The sequence below is a fragment of the Nyctereutes procyonoides genome, unplaced genomic scaffold (assembly GCF_905146905.1).
Source record: "Nyctereutes procyonoides isolate TBG_1078 unplaced genomic scaffold, NYPRO_anot_genome, whole genome shotgun sequence".
Lineage (NCBI taxonomy): Eukaryota > Metazoa > Chordata > Mammalia > Carnivora > Canidae > Nyctereutes > Nyctereutes procyonoides.
Window position 1 is genome coordinate 29,374,053 of NW_026575048.1, and position 16,971 is coordinate 29,391,023.

At 38.5% G+C, this 16,971-nt stretch overlaps 1 protein-coding gene across 1 annotated transcript in view; it reads right to left on the reverse strand.

Moving 5' to 3' along the window:
• The window catches only part of EIF2AK2 (eukaryotic translation initiation factor 2 alpha kinase 2), a 40,252-nt gene that overhangs the window by 13,111 nt on the left and 10,170 nt on the right, over positions 1 to 16,971 (reverse strand). Inside the window, exons 5-13 of the mRNA XM_055327317.1 lie at positions 16,681 to 16,807; positions 16,105 to 16,178; positions 15,860 to 15,938; positions 13,984 to 14,018; positions 12,691 to 12,753; positions 10,997 to 11,119; positions 7,319 to 7,438; positions 5,195 to 5,375; positions 985 to 1,113 (exon numbers count right to left, since the gene is read on the reverse strand). Of these exons, the coding sequence (XP_055183292.1) occupies positions 985 to 1,113; positions 5,195 to 5,375; positions 7,319 to 7,438; positions 10,997 to 11,119; positions 12,691 to 12,753; positions 13,984 to 14,018; positions 15,860 to 15,938; positions 16,105 to 16,178; positions 16,681 to 16,807 (931 nt within the window). The remainder of the gene's footprint in view (positions 1 to 984; positions 1,114 to 5,194; positions 5,376 to 7,318; positions 7,439 to 10,996; positions 11,120 to 12,690; positions 12,754 to 13,983; positions 14,019 to 15,859; positions 15,939 to 16,104; positions 16,179 to 16,680; positions 16,808 to 16,971) is intronic.

Consider the following 16,971-nt stretch of genomic DNA (forward strand, 5'->3'; position numbering starts at 1 on the left):
CAACTTAAAAGCTTCCATGCTACATCATAAACAAAGAAATGCCAAGTAACAGTCAAGGAGAACAAATCTGCAATATGGTTAACAGATATAGAATCAGCAGCCAAATTATATAAATATTCCTCACAAATAAATTAGGAACAGATAACCCAATTAAGAAAAATGAGGAAAGGACACAAGCAGATTATCTGCAAAAAAACTGTAAGTAAATACATGTAAAGATGGCCTCCCTTACCAAAAATCTGAAAAATGCAAACTGAACCAGCAAGACTCCTCATTCATCACAGTGGCCCAAAGTGCAGTCTGATAGCACCCTACTCTGATTGGGAGTGTGAAGGAGAAAGCAACATTCTGCAACACTTTGGGAGGAGGACATAATAAATCTTTTTTTTAATGACAATTTCACAGTACTTGCCAAATTTGAAATGCACTTGTCATTCTATTCAGTAATTTCACTTGAAAGAACCTATCATAGATGATCATGGAAATACTTGCCATCAGAGTCAAAGATAAGGCGGAAAACATGTAAGAACTTGGTACAGCCTAAATAAATACCCATCAATAAGAAAATAGTTACATAAATAATGGTATAGCTCATCATATAGTAGCTACAGTAGCTACAATGGATGTGTCAGATCCACCTGTGCTGATACAGAAGGATTATGATACATTGTTGAGTGAAAAAAATTAAGTCACAAAATAACATCACAGTAACTTGTAAAAAGATGTCTTTGTATTTTTTAAATGCAAAAAGTCTCTCTAGGCATATATATTTATGTCTATATATGTTTATAACTCACAGAAAATTATCTAAAAGGATAAACAAAAGACTCTGAGAAGAGTAGGAGTAGAAAGGAAGGTTTAATGGAATTTTCCAGTTTTATTCTATATGTTTCTGTGCTGTTTTAATTTTATGAGGTGTCTATTATCTCTATAATTAAAAATACAAAAGAAGTGAAAAATACACAGAAAGGGAAGGGACCTCACCTGCTCTGGGCTCATGTACCGAACAGTTCCTTTATTACTTGTCCGATTTGCAAAATCTTTCAAGGATGTCACAAGTCCAAAATCTCCAATCTTTAGGTGTTTTGTATCTACTAAAAATATGTTTCCTGGCTACAGAAAAAAAAAACATTATTTAATTTATAGGTATCACTTTCGACAGACTGTTACACATATCCAAATCATATTTAACAAGGGCTATTTTTATATTTCCTATAAGGCATTTACCCTTACACAGGTAACCCAAAACAGGATACTTAATATCACAGGTCTTTAAAGTGCCAGCTGAGGAAGTAAGAGACTTCTCTGTCAGCAGAGAAGGCTTCAGGCATAGCTGCCTTCAAATGTTTGAAGAGATGTTTAGTGAATGGCGGATTCACTCTGCACAGTACCAGGGGATGGAACCAGGGCCAGAGGTGGAAACAACCCAAAGGCTTGCTCTAATACATCCTAATATACTAATAATGTGGTCCAAAGAATGGGAATTTGTGAGCTCCATCTCAGGGAGTATTCAAGGTGTGGCTGGATTCTGACTTGGTAGAAATGTTGCAAATGTGAGTCCAGGATCTGTGGGGGTTTGAAGTAGAAGCCCTTCAGATCTCTAAGTTTGAGATTCTCAGAATGAGTCTCTTCTCAACAATGCTGTTAAGATATTCGGTGCAGAATTTCTCCTGGGGATTTCCTTTTTTTTTTTTTTTTTAATTATTTTTTTAATCTTTTTTTTTTTTTTTTTTTTTATGATAGCCACAGAGAGAGAGAGAGAGAGAGGCAGAGACACAGGCAGAGGGAGAAGCAGGCTCCATGCACCGGGAGCCCAACGTGGGATTCGATCCCAGGTCTGCAGGATCGCGCCCTGGGCCAAAGGCAGGCGCCAAACCACTGCACACCACCCAGGGATCCCTCCTGGGGATTTCCTTGATGTCAATTTCTCCATCCCACTGGCTGGCACTTCTTAACAAACATACTCCCTCTGTCCTTGAAGGCAGGCCACATGAACTGGAAGTTCATAACTAGCAATGAAGTTACTTCCGTCCACATACATAATTCTTTAAGCAAGCTGAAAAGAGTTGGGGGTGGCGGTGGGGACAGAATGGGGAGTGTTCATCCTATTCTGGAACTTTGTAGAAGGTATTGACCAACATTCTCAAGCCCATGGAAACAGGAAGGTTGTTGATAAAGAGATTAATATTTTGCCATTCTTGGCGCAGCTGGCTAGCTCAGATGGTGAAACGTGCATCTCTTGATCTCAGAGTTGTGCATTTGAGCCCCACATTGGGTGTAGAAATTGCTTAAAAATAAAATCTTTAAAAATTTATATTTGTCATTTTTGAAATGGCAACTTTGAATCAATCCAATGTTGAGCCCTACGAAAATATGAAGACTCCGTAAGGTAAGTGATACTCATGAGAGGGCCTAGCAAAGGAACTGACAGGGAAGAGACCATAAAACCAAGAAGGCTAAAGAGGAGCTTCCAAAAAGCTGACCTGGAAAGGCTATGCAGAAATTAGTAGCTAGATTAGAATACTAACAATTAGATTGGAATTTACTGCCAATAATACAGATGGAAAGCTACAGATGCCTGTGGGGTAGGTATAGAAAGAAAGCATACCAGTGTAGTATTCAAGTGACAATGTAGGAATAGGTTGGGTTGTAAGTGCAACTGCTCTTCCCACATATGTCCATAACTTGACTCTGAGAAACAGGAGATTATAGTTACGATGCTTCTAAATATATAAGCTGGATGAGACTAATAAAAATATCAGATCACTTGTTTACAGGTCATTAAAAAGAAAAATAAAAAATAAGGTCACATTTTCTCTAATCAGTTATGCTATGATAAGAGGGGGAAATTGCAAACTTTATAGGTAAAAAGGCTGAATCCTCAGGCCAAGGATGACCAAAGAGCCCGGGCCTACAGAGGGGAAGAACCCCCAGAAGCTCTTCCTCTAGAAACCTCTATGTCCTTCACCAGTATCTTCATCTAGTTTTTTTTTTTTCCATTTTGCTGTAAAATCTTTTTTTTTATTACTGAGGTATAATTAACATATTATATAAGTTTCAGATGTATGATGTAATACTTTGATGGTCTAATTCTTAAGATTCTGACAGAAAGTGGTAAATGCTGGTAGATTTTTATACAACAGGGACTTCCTTGGGTGAAGACCACTGTCTGCCAAAACCACTGCTGGTATTTTCTGACACTTTACAGAAAAAGGTGCACACCTTGCTGGCATCTTCTCTCAGATGTGAGAAAGCAGCAAACATAGCAGTGAAGTTAAAGAAGTTAAAGAGAGTCAAGAAGGCTCAGGAGTATTAAAATCTGGCCTTTGAGCTACCGCAGACATGGAGAAAACACTGTCTGCACATAGACACAGGAAGAGAACACCCCATGACACAGGGCACAGGCAGCGTGGGACACAAGAGAGCTGGCACAAGAGGCAGTAGGAAAAGGACCAATCAGCACCAGTGTCCTGAATTCATCCAGAGGGGGGCCTGGGAGTTAATACCCAAACTTCTGCATTTATTTGCAGATTACTTTATAAGTAATTGTGCTTAATTTTTTAAAAAATTTTTTATTATTATTTATTTATGATAGAGAGAGAGAGAGGCAGAGACACAGGCAGAGGGAAAAGCAGGCTCCATGCACTGGGAGCCCGACATGGGATTCGATCCCGGGTCTCCAGGATCGTGCCCTGGGCCAAAGGCAGGCGCCAAACCGCTGTGCCACCCAGGGATCCCTAATTTTTTTAACTATACATATGATCATTCCAAAGTGAAGGTAGAGCCATTCTAAATATTCTTTTGAACATAGTTTTTATAACATTCCAACCTTAAAATGCACCTTGAAGATATTGTTAAAGAAAGATGGAATCAGGGGCGCCTGGGTGGCTTAGTTGGTTGAGCATCTGCCTTCAGCTCAGGTCACCATCCTGGGATCCTGGGATCCTGGGATCTAGCCCCATATTGTGCTCCCTGTTTGGCAGGGAGTCTGCTTCTCCCTCTCTCTCTCTCTCCCTCTCCCCACTTGCTTGTGCTTTCTCTCTCATGCTTGTTTTCTCTCAAGTAAATAAATACAATCTTAAAAAAAAAAAAAAACGAAGAAAGACAGAAAGAAAGAAGAGAGAAAGAAAGTATGGAACCAAGTGGATTCCAACACAAAGGCCTCTAGCCTCCAGCTCCTGGGTAGACCAAAGACACAATATCTTTTATGGGCCAATTATTCCTATCTAGGCCCAACAACTCTATACATAGGTGCTTCTTTTTCTCTTTTGCTTTGTTCCTCATTCCTGACTATTGTAGATGCGCAGGGTAAGCAGACAGCCTAGATCCATGTTTCAGCCAGATCCAGAGTGATCAGGAAAGGTTACATAAAGAAATTGAGACCAAAGAAGACAAACAGAAGAGTGTTCCATGCAAGAAGAATATGAACAAAGACTCAGGATTCAGCATGGCTAGTTTGTGATGGGAGTAGGCATATTATAGGGAAGAGACACTGGGGGAGACTGTGAAAAGCCGTTCTGTCCCTTCTTTCATTTTGATGAGAAGGCAAAATAGGAAAACAGCTCATCCAGACCATGAACGAAGCTAGAAAGCCAGCAGAAAATAAAAATACAAAGGTACGCTATGCGTACCAAGTTTTTGGATTACTACAGTTTTCCCATTATGGGGTAGAAATATCTAGCCAACTGCAGAGCAAATTCTAGACTCTGGACCCCAGTAGCTTTGACTGCCCTCAGAGTAATGACTGAGAAATTAAGAGAACCATGTTCCCAAAGCCAGTCACCAGAGTCTCTTCTGCTTCTCAAATTAGCCTGAGTAGCAACAGAGGTCCCAGGGACAGAGTGGCCCGTTGGCTCTGCTAGGCACAGTAATGATTTTGAAGCCACAAATGTTCAGCTTACTAAAGCTATTGGTGTTTGCAACTGGAGTATGAAAAGCAGCCAGATAGCAGCAGAAGTGAACAAGCTCCTTCCTAGAGAGCTCATTCCAATTGTCCCAATAACTTCATTTGTTCTGGACATCTTCTTGAGTGGTGCTGTGGAATGGTGTTTGGGGCAAGTTCTAGATCCATTGCTAACTTTAGAGGATCAGAGATATTATTTCCTCAGGGCTGTCAATTCTAAAACTAGAGAAGATCAATTTTTAAATTATTAAATCATATTTACCAAATCTGAACAGTACATTTTCCATTTACCTTAAGGTCTCTGTGAATTAGCTGTTTGCTGTGTATATAATTCACACCTGCTACTATTTGTTCAAATAATTCCAGAGCCAAAGGTTTGTCTTGTTTCTTGCCTCTTCTGTTGTCAATCCATTGCTCCAATGTTCCTTTATCACAGAATTCCATTTGGATGAAAAGGCACTTAGTTGTTGTTCTGGATATAAAATTCACAGTACAAGTAGCAATAAAAATAGATTTATAAAAAATAATGTTTCTTTTTTTAAAGTATACTTTATCTCCTTAAGAATCCCAAAATATACCTCAAAACAGAAATCTAATATAATAACCTTGAATCAAAATACAACAAATCATTTTTTATTTAAATGAGTTCCCAATGTCCAGAGCTGTATTTGTTAATAACTACTTTATAAAGTATGAGCCTAAAAAAAATAAAATAAGAAAATAAAGTATGAGCCTGCCTGTTCTTTCATGGTGAAGAATCTCTGATCACCTTTGCTAATAGATAGGAAGAGGAACATTAATACAGTGGAACTAAAGAAAGCCAAAGTTCATTTCTACATAAAGTAAACCTGGAACATTTTAATTCACTATCAATACTGAGCATCTGTTTCATGAAAGGCACAGAACAGGCATCTAGAGATGAAAAAACAAGTTAGATACCATCCTTGCTGTCATGGGGGTTATGGTTTAATGAGAGAGAAATACAGGAAAAACAAATCGAAAACAATTGTGTAAGAATAGGTTCTCAAAGAGAAGTGCCAATAAATTGCTATGATATACCTGTGAAGACTGATTTTGCTAACTGCTTTTATGTTGCTTTCTAAACTAGGTTGGCTTCAAAATTAATTTATATTCTTTGAACTTATCTTGGCTACATAGGAAGAGAAAGCCAAGAATTTGCTGAAAGCTGAAGAAGTCCTGTTACTGATGGTCAGTAACTCCTGAAACTAATGATAAAGCTCTCGATTACAGGGGTGGAGCCTGGGCTGGAGTCAGGAGTGGAGAAATAAACAGGCCCTCAATGTCCTCAGGATTCCAGTGAGGACAGTCCCCCACAAACACTGGCTGACTCTCAGACAGAGACGCCAGGTCTTTAGAACCCTCCAGTCCTTTGTCAGGAGCTTGAGACAAAACATGAGTGATGTGAGGTGGGGTACCTCCATCATAGATCATCGTCTTAAAATTATTTTCAATGCCAACCCTTCCTCCGTAAGTGGTGTGGTTGTATTCATGAGAGACCCCTAGGAGAGCCTAGCTGGCTCAGTCGGTAGAGCATGTGATTCCTGATATCAGGGTTGTGAGTTCAACCCCTATGTTGGGCAGGGAACCTACTTAAAATATAAAAAATTAAAAATAAGAGAGACACCCCCACCCCTTGACTGCCCCCCCACCAAGCAGGAGCCTCTAAGAAGGACAGAAAAATGAAGGCAGCTGAGGAGGTTCTTCCAGCTGTTGGCATTTATAACATGTTCACAAAGTTGCCTTTGCAGCCTGGCCTGAAGTTGGGGCATGTGAGCAAGCCTACACATTAAATGTTTGAGATATAAAGGCTAAACCTGAGATTCTGAAAATAGCTGAGGACAATAAAAAAAAAAAATTGAAGCAAGCCTGGAGCAAGGAAGAGGAGGAACAAAAAGATTATTCATTGTTCCCTTACAGAGACATCATAGTGTCTCAGTGTTTGTGATATTAAATGTAATCATTAAACATTGTATGGTCTCATTCATTTGGAGAATATAAAAAATAGTGAAAGGGAATAAAGGGGAAAGGAGGAAAAAATGAGTGGGAAATATCAGGGAGGGAGACAGAACATGAGAGACTCCTAACTCCGGGAAACGAACTACGGGGGGGTGGAAAGGGAGGTGGGCGGGGGGGGGGTGGTTACTGGGTGACGGGCACTGAGGGGGGCACTTGATGGGATGAGCACTGGGTGTTATTCTATATGTTGGCAAATTGAACACCAATAAAAAGTAAATTTATAAAAAATAAAAAATAAATTCAAAATGGATTAAATACAAAAAAAAATAAGAAATAAAAAAATAAATGTAATCATTAATGGCCTTATCCGGTGGCCCACACATAGTAAATAACAGCTTCCTCCATCCTATTAGGGCTATGAGAATTCTTTTTAGTTACCTTGAAGGATTTACGCTGTCCTCAGGATTGTAATCTTCCCCAGCCCAGCAACTACGGTAGTGCACGATATTTACGTGATCAAGCGCTGCCAAAGCTTTTACTTCCCGTTCTACCTTCTTGCTTTAAATAAACAGGGAACATAAGAGTGTCATTATACATTCCTGTAAAAACTACAAGTCGAGTAACAGAAGACAACTATGTATGCTCCCATATTAAAACAGTGGCCATGGTTCTCACACCGAGTGTTTAGAGTAGAAGCCAGGAGCACTCAAAAGGAAAAAAGTGAACACACAGAAAAAAATGTAGCTGTTCTCACTCTCAACGTAAGAGAAAGAGCAGTGACCTAATTAATTATAAATATCAATTTAAAAGTCATCTGTAGTAGACTTTGAAATGACAGTCATGCAATTTTTGGTAGCTAATTCACACACCGTATTTTGTTTAGACCTGTTTTAAAATCACTTTGGATTTCACAGGCAAATCCTATTTGGGCAGCAAGGGTAACCCAGGCCACATGAAGAGCCTAAATCAGAATTTTCAGTGTGTAACAAAAGTACACAAAGGAGATCATCTATGTGGAGAAAGTGTGACTGCACCATACATGTGGGAGCTTTACAGGCATGTGGGGGCAAGAGCTGAGACAATTCTACAGTATACAGAATAAATGAATTTGAGATGTCAAGGATGGGAAAGGATAAGCAAACATTTTATAACTCCATTTTTCAATTTGAAAAGTTCTACATGACATAAAATTTCCAAAAATAAAGGAAGAAAAACTACTCACACATCAACAGTCCTAATACAGTCAGTTATTATTTTGGATTATTTCTTATCATCTTTCTTCATACATATGTTTATATACTTGTAATTATAGAATAGAATTTGTAATCTATTTTTCCACATAACAGGTTATCTTTACCATTTTCCTTGTTACGCATTCGGTATAACAATCATATATAAACTTTTTGATGTTAAAATTTTAAAAGTATAAAAAAGCCGAACAAATAGTGTCATGAATCGCTACCTCGCCATCACTCAAATGAAACAGTTATTAACTCCTGGCCAGTATTGTTTCATCTATGCTCTTACCCATTTCTTCATCTTCCCCAGATTACTCTGAAGCAAATTCCAGCATCGTATCATTTCATGTGCAAATGTTTTCAGTATAGAAGCCTCATTTTTAAAAACTACAAATAGCCATTGAGCAGAGTAGAAAACAAAACATACTTAATCATTTCTTCATTGCTGGACATTTGGTGTCCAGCATTTTTTTTTCACTGTGATAAATGACACTGTGATTTACATCTTCCTGTATAACTTCCTCCTTAATTTGGATAATATCCGTAGAATAGGTTCCCAGACAAGAAATCCATGGGTCATGGTGTATAAATATTCCAAGTATATTTTTAACTGTGCTATTCCAATTTATGAAGCCACTAAAAATGTCCAAAATACTGTGCCTTTATCATTGGTTAAGTATTTACCATTCAAAAAAATGCTATTGAGTGGAAGGAATAACACTTCATTCTTGTCAAACAAAACAATGTGAAAAGAGGGACACTTAGGAAAAAAAAAAAAAAGAGGGGCACTTAGGTGACTCAGCTGGTTAAGCATCTGACTCTTGGTTTTGTCTCCGGTGGTGGGATTGAGCCCTGTGTTGGGCTCTTAGAAACAGGTTTATTTGGCTGAGATAAGGAGTGCTAGGACTCCATGTCTGCTTCTCCTTTGCTCACATCATTTTCCTCAGCTCATGTCCCTTTCCCATCTCCCCTGGTCCCTGAGGAATAGGTCTGCCAAGTTACACATAGTACAACTATCAGAAAAGAACAAGCAAGACTGGTGAACTGATAAGCATGTGATTTAATACCTTCTTACCCATGTGCTCTCTTTTCTGAAGGAGTTCTGCTATTCAGCATGGGAGGGGGTGTAAATAGGTACAGCTAATATATAAAATAAATATGGGTGGCTCAGTGGTTGAGCACTAGGGGTCCCGGGATCGAGTCCTGCATCAGGCTCCCCACAGGGAGCCTGCTTCTCCCTCTGCCTATGTCTCTGCCTCTCTCTCTCTGTGTCTCTCATGTATCATAAAAATCTATATATATGGGGAGCAAAGGGCTATAGTGGAACACAGTGGCCTGGCATTCCAGAGAACAAGTTCTCAATCTCCACCCTGTGAACTCTACCTCTGAAACTAATATTATACCATATGTTCAGTAATTGAATTTAAATAAAATCAAAATTTAAAAATAAAGAGATCTTCACCTTGTTACCATAGTAGGTGTCCAAAGATGGTTATCAATTACTTTCCTCCCCATTCCCCACACATGCATCCACTCCTCAGATTAAAAGGTAGAGTCTATTTGCCCTCCTGCCCCTGAGTCTAAGCTGGGCTTAGTGATTTTGTTTAAAACAATATAATAATCAGAAAAAAAGACAATCATCATATGGTTTCACCCAGATATGGAATATAGAAATGGTGAAAGGAACTATAAGGGAAAGGAGGGAAACTGAGTGGGGAAAAACCAGAGAGGAAGACAAACCATGAGAGACTCCTAACTCTGGAAAACAAACTGAGGGTTGCTGAAGTGGGGGGAGAAGAGCAGGATAGAGTAACTGGGTGACAGGTACTAAGAAGGGCACTTGATGGAATGAGCACTGGGTGTTATATTTTGGCAAATTGAATTTAAATTACGTATTTTAAAAAATAAAATAAAACCAATATAACGTGGAACTTCCAAGACTAAGTCAAAAGTAGTCTTTGCTGTTACCTTTTGGGATGACTTGCCCTGGGGACAATCCCTCTTGGAACCCAGCCACTGAATTGTGAGAAGCCCAGGTGACCTAAAGAGGCCATGTGGAGGTGCTCTGATTAATAGTCCTAGCTGAATTTCCAGCCCATAGCCAGCATCGACCATTAGCCATGTGTGACAACCATCCCTAGCCAAGCTTTCTCATGACTTCTTTTTTAAAAAGATTTTATTTATGTATTTGTGTGTGTGTGTGTGAGAGAGAGAGAGAGAGAGAGAGAGAGAGAGAGGCAGTCCACAAGCATGAGAGCAAGGAGACTGGTGTGGGGCTTGATCCCAGGACCCTAAGACTGTAAGCTGAGCCAAAGTCAGACACTTAGCCACTGAGCTACCCAGGCACCCCCAAGCTTTCTGATGACTTCTGACTACAAATGCACAAGATATGCCATGTAAGGATGGTGCAGATGAGCACAAACAACTAAGAGGAACGTGACAGATAATAATATCTGTTGTTTTTCAGCCACTATGTTTTGGAGTGGCGCATTATGCAATAACAGGCAAACAGGATGGTTACCAACTATGTTTTACCTTTGGCAAATCAGTTCACCTCTTCAAGTCTTAGCTTCCTAATCCGTAAAATAAAGAGAGAAGACCAGAAAATCTCAATGTAAGCTAGATGATTCTATAACTTCAGTTTTCAACAAGACAGGATCAAAAGAAGATCAATGGTATATCCTTTTTTTTTTTTTTTTTAAATAACCGCAGTTAAGTGAGGTCATTTCAGAGTAAGCCAAGTTTCTGATGATGGAGTGACATTTTTAAGGAAGACTAGAAAAAAGTAAATAATATGCTAATGAAGAACAGAGAGACATAAAGAGTATTACAGGTTAACACATCTTCTCATTCAAAGAAACAAACATTTACTACTTACTCGCTATCGTATTTAACACGTTTAATAACATAAATCTTCCCATCAATTTTGTGTTTTGCTTTGAAAACTTGACCATATCCACCTGAGCCAATTGGTTCTATTTCTGTAAAATCACTGGCAAACCTTAAAAGATAAATGTCATTGTTATTCTGAGTTCAATGGTCACTGCCCACGCACCCACCCAACCCTTCCACTTCCTCTTAGTGTCATTGACAGAATGGACTGTATAACAAATATGACTCTCCCCTTCTAAATAAAAAGAGTTGACTCCACAGAAATTCTTGAATCACAAAGTGATAGTTTCTCCTGCTCCTGCTCCCAACATAACAAATCACTCTGGTCATTACATTCAATTCTGGCTGTACAAAGCCATGATAAAGAATCTGGTAACATGTTTAAAACTTGAGAAAGAAGCACCATATTAGATTCCACAGCTACCACCAAGTTTTCATAAGAGACATGACCATGTTCTCTGAGCCTACCTACCTTTGTAACTACTTGGCTGTCCCCTCTCCCTCCTTCCCCACACTCCATCATTAAGCCCTGCCAATTCTACTTCCATCACTGGTGTGTGTGTCCACTTTTCCCCATTTCCAGCATCTTCACACTAGTCCAGGCTTCCTCCAGAACTCTGCTGGCTTGGACACTTCCTCTCCTTCCTTTGCTCCAATCCATGAGCCACACAGCAAGCAGTATGAAAAATTCTGATCATGTCTCTCTATTCCAGACTCTCCAATAGCCTCCTTTTGCACTCAGCAAACCCCAGAAAGTCCTTAGATGGCCTACAAAGGGTCTTGTGCTTCCATCCCCAGATCACCTCATGGCACCATGCTCTTGCTCACTGCAGTTCAGGCACCCAAGCTTCTGCCCCTTGAACATTCACATACCTTTCCTACCTTCACTTTCCCACATGCTCTGCTCTTTCAAAGCCATATACCCCATCTCCCTTTGCTAACTCATCCTCCAGGTGCTCCCACATGGGTGACCCCAGAGAAAGTCCTGCCTCACCCCTGTACTAAATCCAAGGGTTCTGTTTCCATTTCTTACCACACTGTTGCTTTTCCTTCAGACCTCTGCCCGTAGATTGTAATTACAGATTTTTCATGTAATTATCATCCCCATAAAACTCTGAGGGCAGAAGCTGTTTCTATTTGTTCCTACTATAAGTCCAATGCCCATCACAGTGCCAGGTATGTGGCACTTATTAAATGCTTTTATTGATTCTTTATTGTTTTTTTAAACTTGTATTCAATGTCCTCCTGTTGCAAACAGGCTCAAACCCAAACACATAATCTACCACGTGAGGAACCTCTTTTCAAAATGAAATCTGGAATGGAGCTGAAACATGGAAAACAGACTCGACTGGATCTACTCGGATTCCTGCAGGAGTCTTTTTTTTTTAATTGCTGGTTTACAAAAATTTTTACCTTCAATATTGAAAACTTCCATGAATGTCAGAAAAATTCACATTAAGTAACACATAGATCTGCATTTACCACATTCCATTTGGATTCCTCTAAATGTGACTTCTCCAAAAGACACTGATCTTTTGTGGGTCTGACTACTAAAAAAAATTAAACTGTTTGGGGAGAAATATAATTTAACCTGGCTGATGTATGAGTCCCCATAGACACTTTTATCGAATGAGCAAATATATCTTTAAACAGATTATTTTTTATAGGTTCCCCTCTTACCTGCCTTCCACTGTATACTTGTGTTCTTTGGTCATAGGAGAGCTAAAGGTAGGTGCTAAAGTTCTAAAATGTAAGAGAAGAATACAAAACTCAAGTAAAACTGAAATAAAATATAACTTTATGTCATGTGCTAGTTTTTCTTATACTTTGAGTCAACTAATAGAATTACTAGATAGAAAGTGTTAACCTTTTCCTTTATAAAATATACTTATAGTTCTCCTCTGTCCACTAATAATGTTTCATTCCTTTTCTGATTCCTTTTTTTCTTTTCTTTTTTTTTGCCAATATTCATTGTTGGTGTGCCACCAGCCTCTCCTTTCATCTCTACAGACTCCAAAACCAAAGGAAATATATCTCCTTACACCATTATTCTGTGTCATTTTCCCTTTGTACTTTATTCCTGACTGGTGGTGAGCCTCCTGCTATGGGAAGTTCAACCCTCACTTAAAATTAAACATATATTCAAACTGCAATCTTCCCCCTAAACTCTCAAGTCTTGGACTTCCTTCACACTAACAGTGCCATGGTTTCTGTCTGTGTCTCGTTCATGAGGACCAATCCTCAAATCCTTTCTCCTTTGCCTCTTCTTCACCTAGTTTTTGGAATTCTATTCCCTCAAATCCTGTCCACTCTTCCCATACAGTCCGTCTTGCAAATTCTCCTCATCCCTCATCACTGCCATGATAACCATGGCCGACAGCTAGATCATCATACACATTTACCTCTCTTCTCTCCACCCAAATACCCACATCAGGATGTTTCCTTGACACATCTCCCACTGTTCAGAACATATTGGTGGCTCCTAATGGCTTCTACGGCCATCTTGCCCTCATTGATGACTTAGTTATGCCCTTCTTTTCTCTTCAGTTCAAGAAACCAACCCACTATTATTTATATAACATTTGATCTTTTTCTTTTCTTACCCAAGTCATTATGCCATCTCTACTTCTATCTGCAAAATAATGCACTTCTCTGGAAAGTGCCTCACCAAGTTCATGTCTATCAACCTTGCCCAAAATAATGCCCATAACCAGCACCTCTAGTGATACCCCACAGGACTTTCATCTAAGGTGCAGGGGATACATACATTCAAAGATTTCTCTACGTATTTAAAACCATTTGTTTGTAGATCTCAAGCTTTTTGTCATTCTTAACCATACTTTCTACTTCTGAAATTTCAAAGAAAGGTATATAGTACTCTACAAATACTGAAGACTTAATAAATAAAGTTAACAAATGAAGTCTGAAATAAAACTTCATTTCAAAATACGTGCACTGCATCATGATACCCACCTTTTCACCTTCTTTTCACTGTATCTGGCATTGCTCTGTAACAAAAGGAAATGAAAGTTTCAGATGATTAAATCAATGATCTTGCTCTCTCTTGCTCTTCTTCCTCCTGTACTTCTAGATGATTCTGTGATTTTTTTTTTTTTGTCCATTAGATTAACAGCCTCATCAACTTGTGTACTCTCATCGAGCCCTGCTTCTTAGCTTACTTGACTAGATCAATGTTCTCATCTGTTGGAACAATCAGACAGATAAGGCAGGAAGGACAAAAAAGCAATCACAGGGCAAGTTCAGAAGAAGCGCTGATTTCATGGCCTCCCTGGTGACCCCCTGGGCCAGTGGGTCTCAATGAGAAGATGCACATCACTGTCCTCCACAGTGCTAAAGACATAGATGGAGAGCTCAAGGATCTTGCCTAAAATAATTCCCCAAATGTTTCTGATCTGGTCACCAGTTAAATATGGCAATGCAAAAAAAAAAAAAAAAGAAGAAAGGAAGAAAGAAAAGAAAGAAAGAAAGAAAGAAAGAAAGAAAGAAAGAAAGAAAGAAAGAAAGAAAGAAAGAAAAAATGGCAATGATGATATTTTCATTTTTAGCACAAATAATTTAATTTTAATATTTAGCAAAAAGGAGTCTTTGATATAGCTCAAAAATTAATTTCACGTAGCTATTCTTTATTCATATTTATTTTTATTCTGGTAGGTTTTGTAGTTTTGTAGTTTTACCAATTTCAATATGTTGACACAGAGCGGGGAACATCAAACTAAGATTTTTTGACCTTCTACCACCTACCAGCCTGTTTTGTGTGATGACTACACTATATTAACTTAGCTATTCTGTAAACGGAAAATGTTTCTTAAATCTCTTCCTCTTACAAATGATGTTGCAAGAACATGCTTATATATACTTCTCTGTACATACATATGAGTGGTTCTCTAGTAAACAACTCCAGAAATGTAACTGCTTGAAGACATGGCATGCACATCCTCCATTTTTTTTCATTACATGTTGCCAAATTGTTCCCTGCAATAGTTGTACCAACTTAACATTTCCACTAGCATGGAGTAGTTATAATTGAACACAGCTGTGTCATCGCTTAGTATTTATTGCCAGACTCCAATTTTGCCACAGTAATGGGTTTAAAAGGTACCTGTTTTTTTTTATTTTTACTTTCCCTATTACTAGGTAGTAAAGCATCCTTTCATATTTTTGTTGCCTATTTGCGTATCTCTTCCCTGAACTGTTCATATCTTTTGTACATTTTTCTGAGTTGCTTTTCTTTTTCTTATTGATTTGTGTACAGTTCATTATAAATATGGCACTTGTGTAACACTAATCATCAGCACAAAAATTATCTGACTTTTAAGTTTGGTTCTGATTTTTTTTAAACAGGAGCATACTGTATTGATGGGCATTTTAAGCACTGTCCAATTGGTAGAAGATAAGCAAGATCATAGGAATATATGACAACATGAAGGGGAGCAGGGAGAGGAAGATGAGAATGAACAGTAGAAGAATTTTGCATGTGAGTAACAGGGGTTCATAATGAAAGGAGAAAGCCAAAATGCTGCCACATATTAATATGACATAAGAGTACATGAGATAAAAGTAGACAAATTGGGGGATCCCTGGGTGGCTCAGCCTTCGGCCCAGGGCGTCATCCTGGAGACCCAGGATCGAGTCCCACGACCGGCTCCCTGCATGGAGTCTCTGCTTCTCTCTCTCTCTCATGAATAAATAAATAAATAAATCTTAAAAAAAAAAAAGAAATCTCTTGAAAAGTAGAAAAATTATGGTTGAGTACTTGAGGCAATTTTTAAATGAGGAAACACAACAACAACAAAAAAGATTATCAGGAAGCAAAAGGCTATTACTATACCAGAGAAGATGGAGAGTTGTTGACATTGTCCCAGTTACAATTTGGTGAGAAATTATTTTCAAGTGGTGATTTTGAAGCACTAGAATAAAAGGAAATAATTATTAGTTTATGAATTCTGCCTATTTTTGTTGATCAGAATTTCTTTCTCTAAATTATTCTTAAACATTGAACATTTTTGTAAAAATGTACTCTTTCAGGTAGCAATCTGAATTTGTTAAATATCACAGTTGTTTGTCCACACTTACCATAGGCTTCTCATCAAAGTGTTGTTCCTGGAGTCACTAGGTGAAGTAGTCCAAGAACCAGTTGAATCAGCATTCTGAAAGAGTACCCCTTAAGAGTTTTAAGAGCAATTCCATTACTTCTCCATACTGGCTCACTCTCTGTGCGCTAACTACCACATTTATTTATGGATGCTTGATCTAGATTTTAAAAACAACACTAGGGTCACTAGGTGGCTCAGTTGGTTAAGCATCTGCCTTTGGCTCAGGTCATGGTCTTGAAGTCCTAGGGTGAGCCTGCTTCTCCCTCTTCCTCTGCCGCTCCCCCTCTGTTCATTCTCTCTCTCTCTCAAATAAGTAACTACAATCTTAAAGAAAAAACAAAAACAAAAACCAAAAAACAACCCTGAGTTGCCAATAGAATTTGCTCTCTGAGGTTTCATGGCCCCATGACTCGTGGCTCATTGGTGAAACACAGAATGGAGGAATCCTTTTGCTATGTGATTGGCTATTTTGGCATCATCTAAAGACAGCCTTACCTCAAACAGACTTCAAAAAGAATTTTAAAATTTAAAAGTTAAATCCAAAGGCAGTACATACCATTAAGGTTTGCTCTGACTCTATCTGTTCATATGCAAATTTAGCAGCCAAATGTTTTGCCTCTTGTTTAGTAGCACCTTTACCAATATCATATTCTTTCTGTCCAATTTTGCATCTGCAATGAAATCTAGGAGAAATGATAGAGAACATTTACCCAAATACCAAAAAACAGTATATCTAACTTAAGATTTGGAAATAAACATATATTAACAAAGATCTTAATAGAACATGAATTTAATAGGTAGATTTACAGTTTGTATCTTGTATAATATAAATCTTCGATAAGATGTC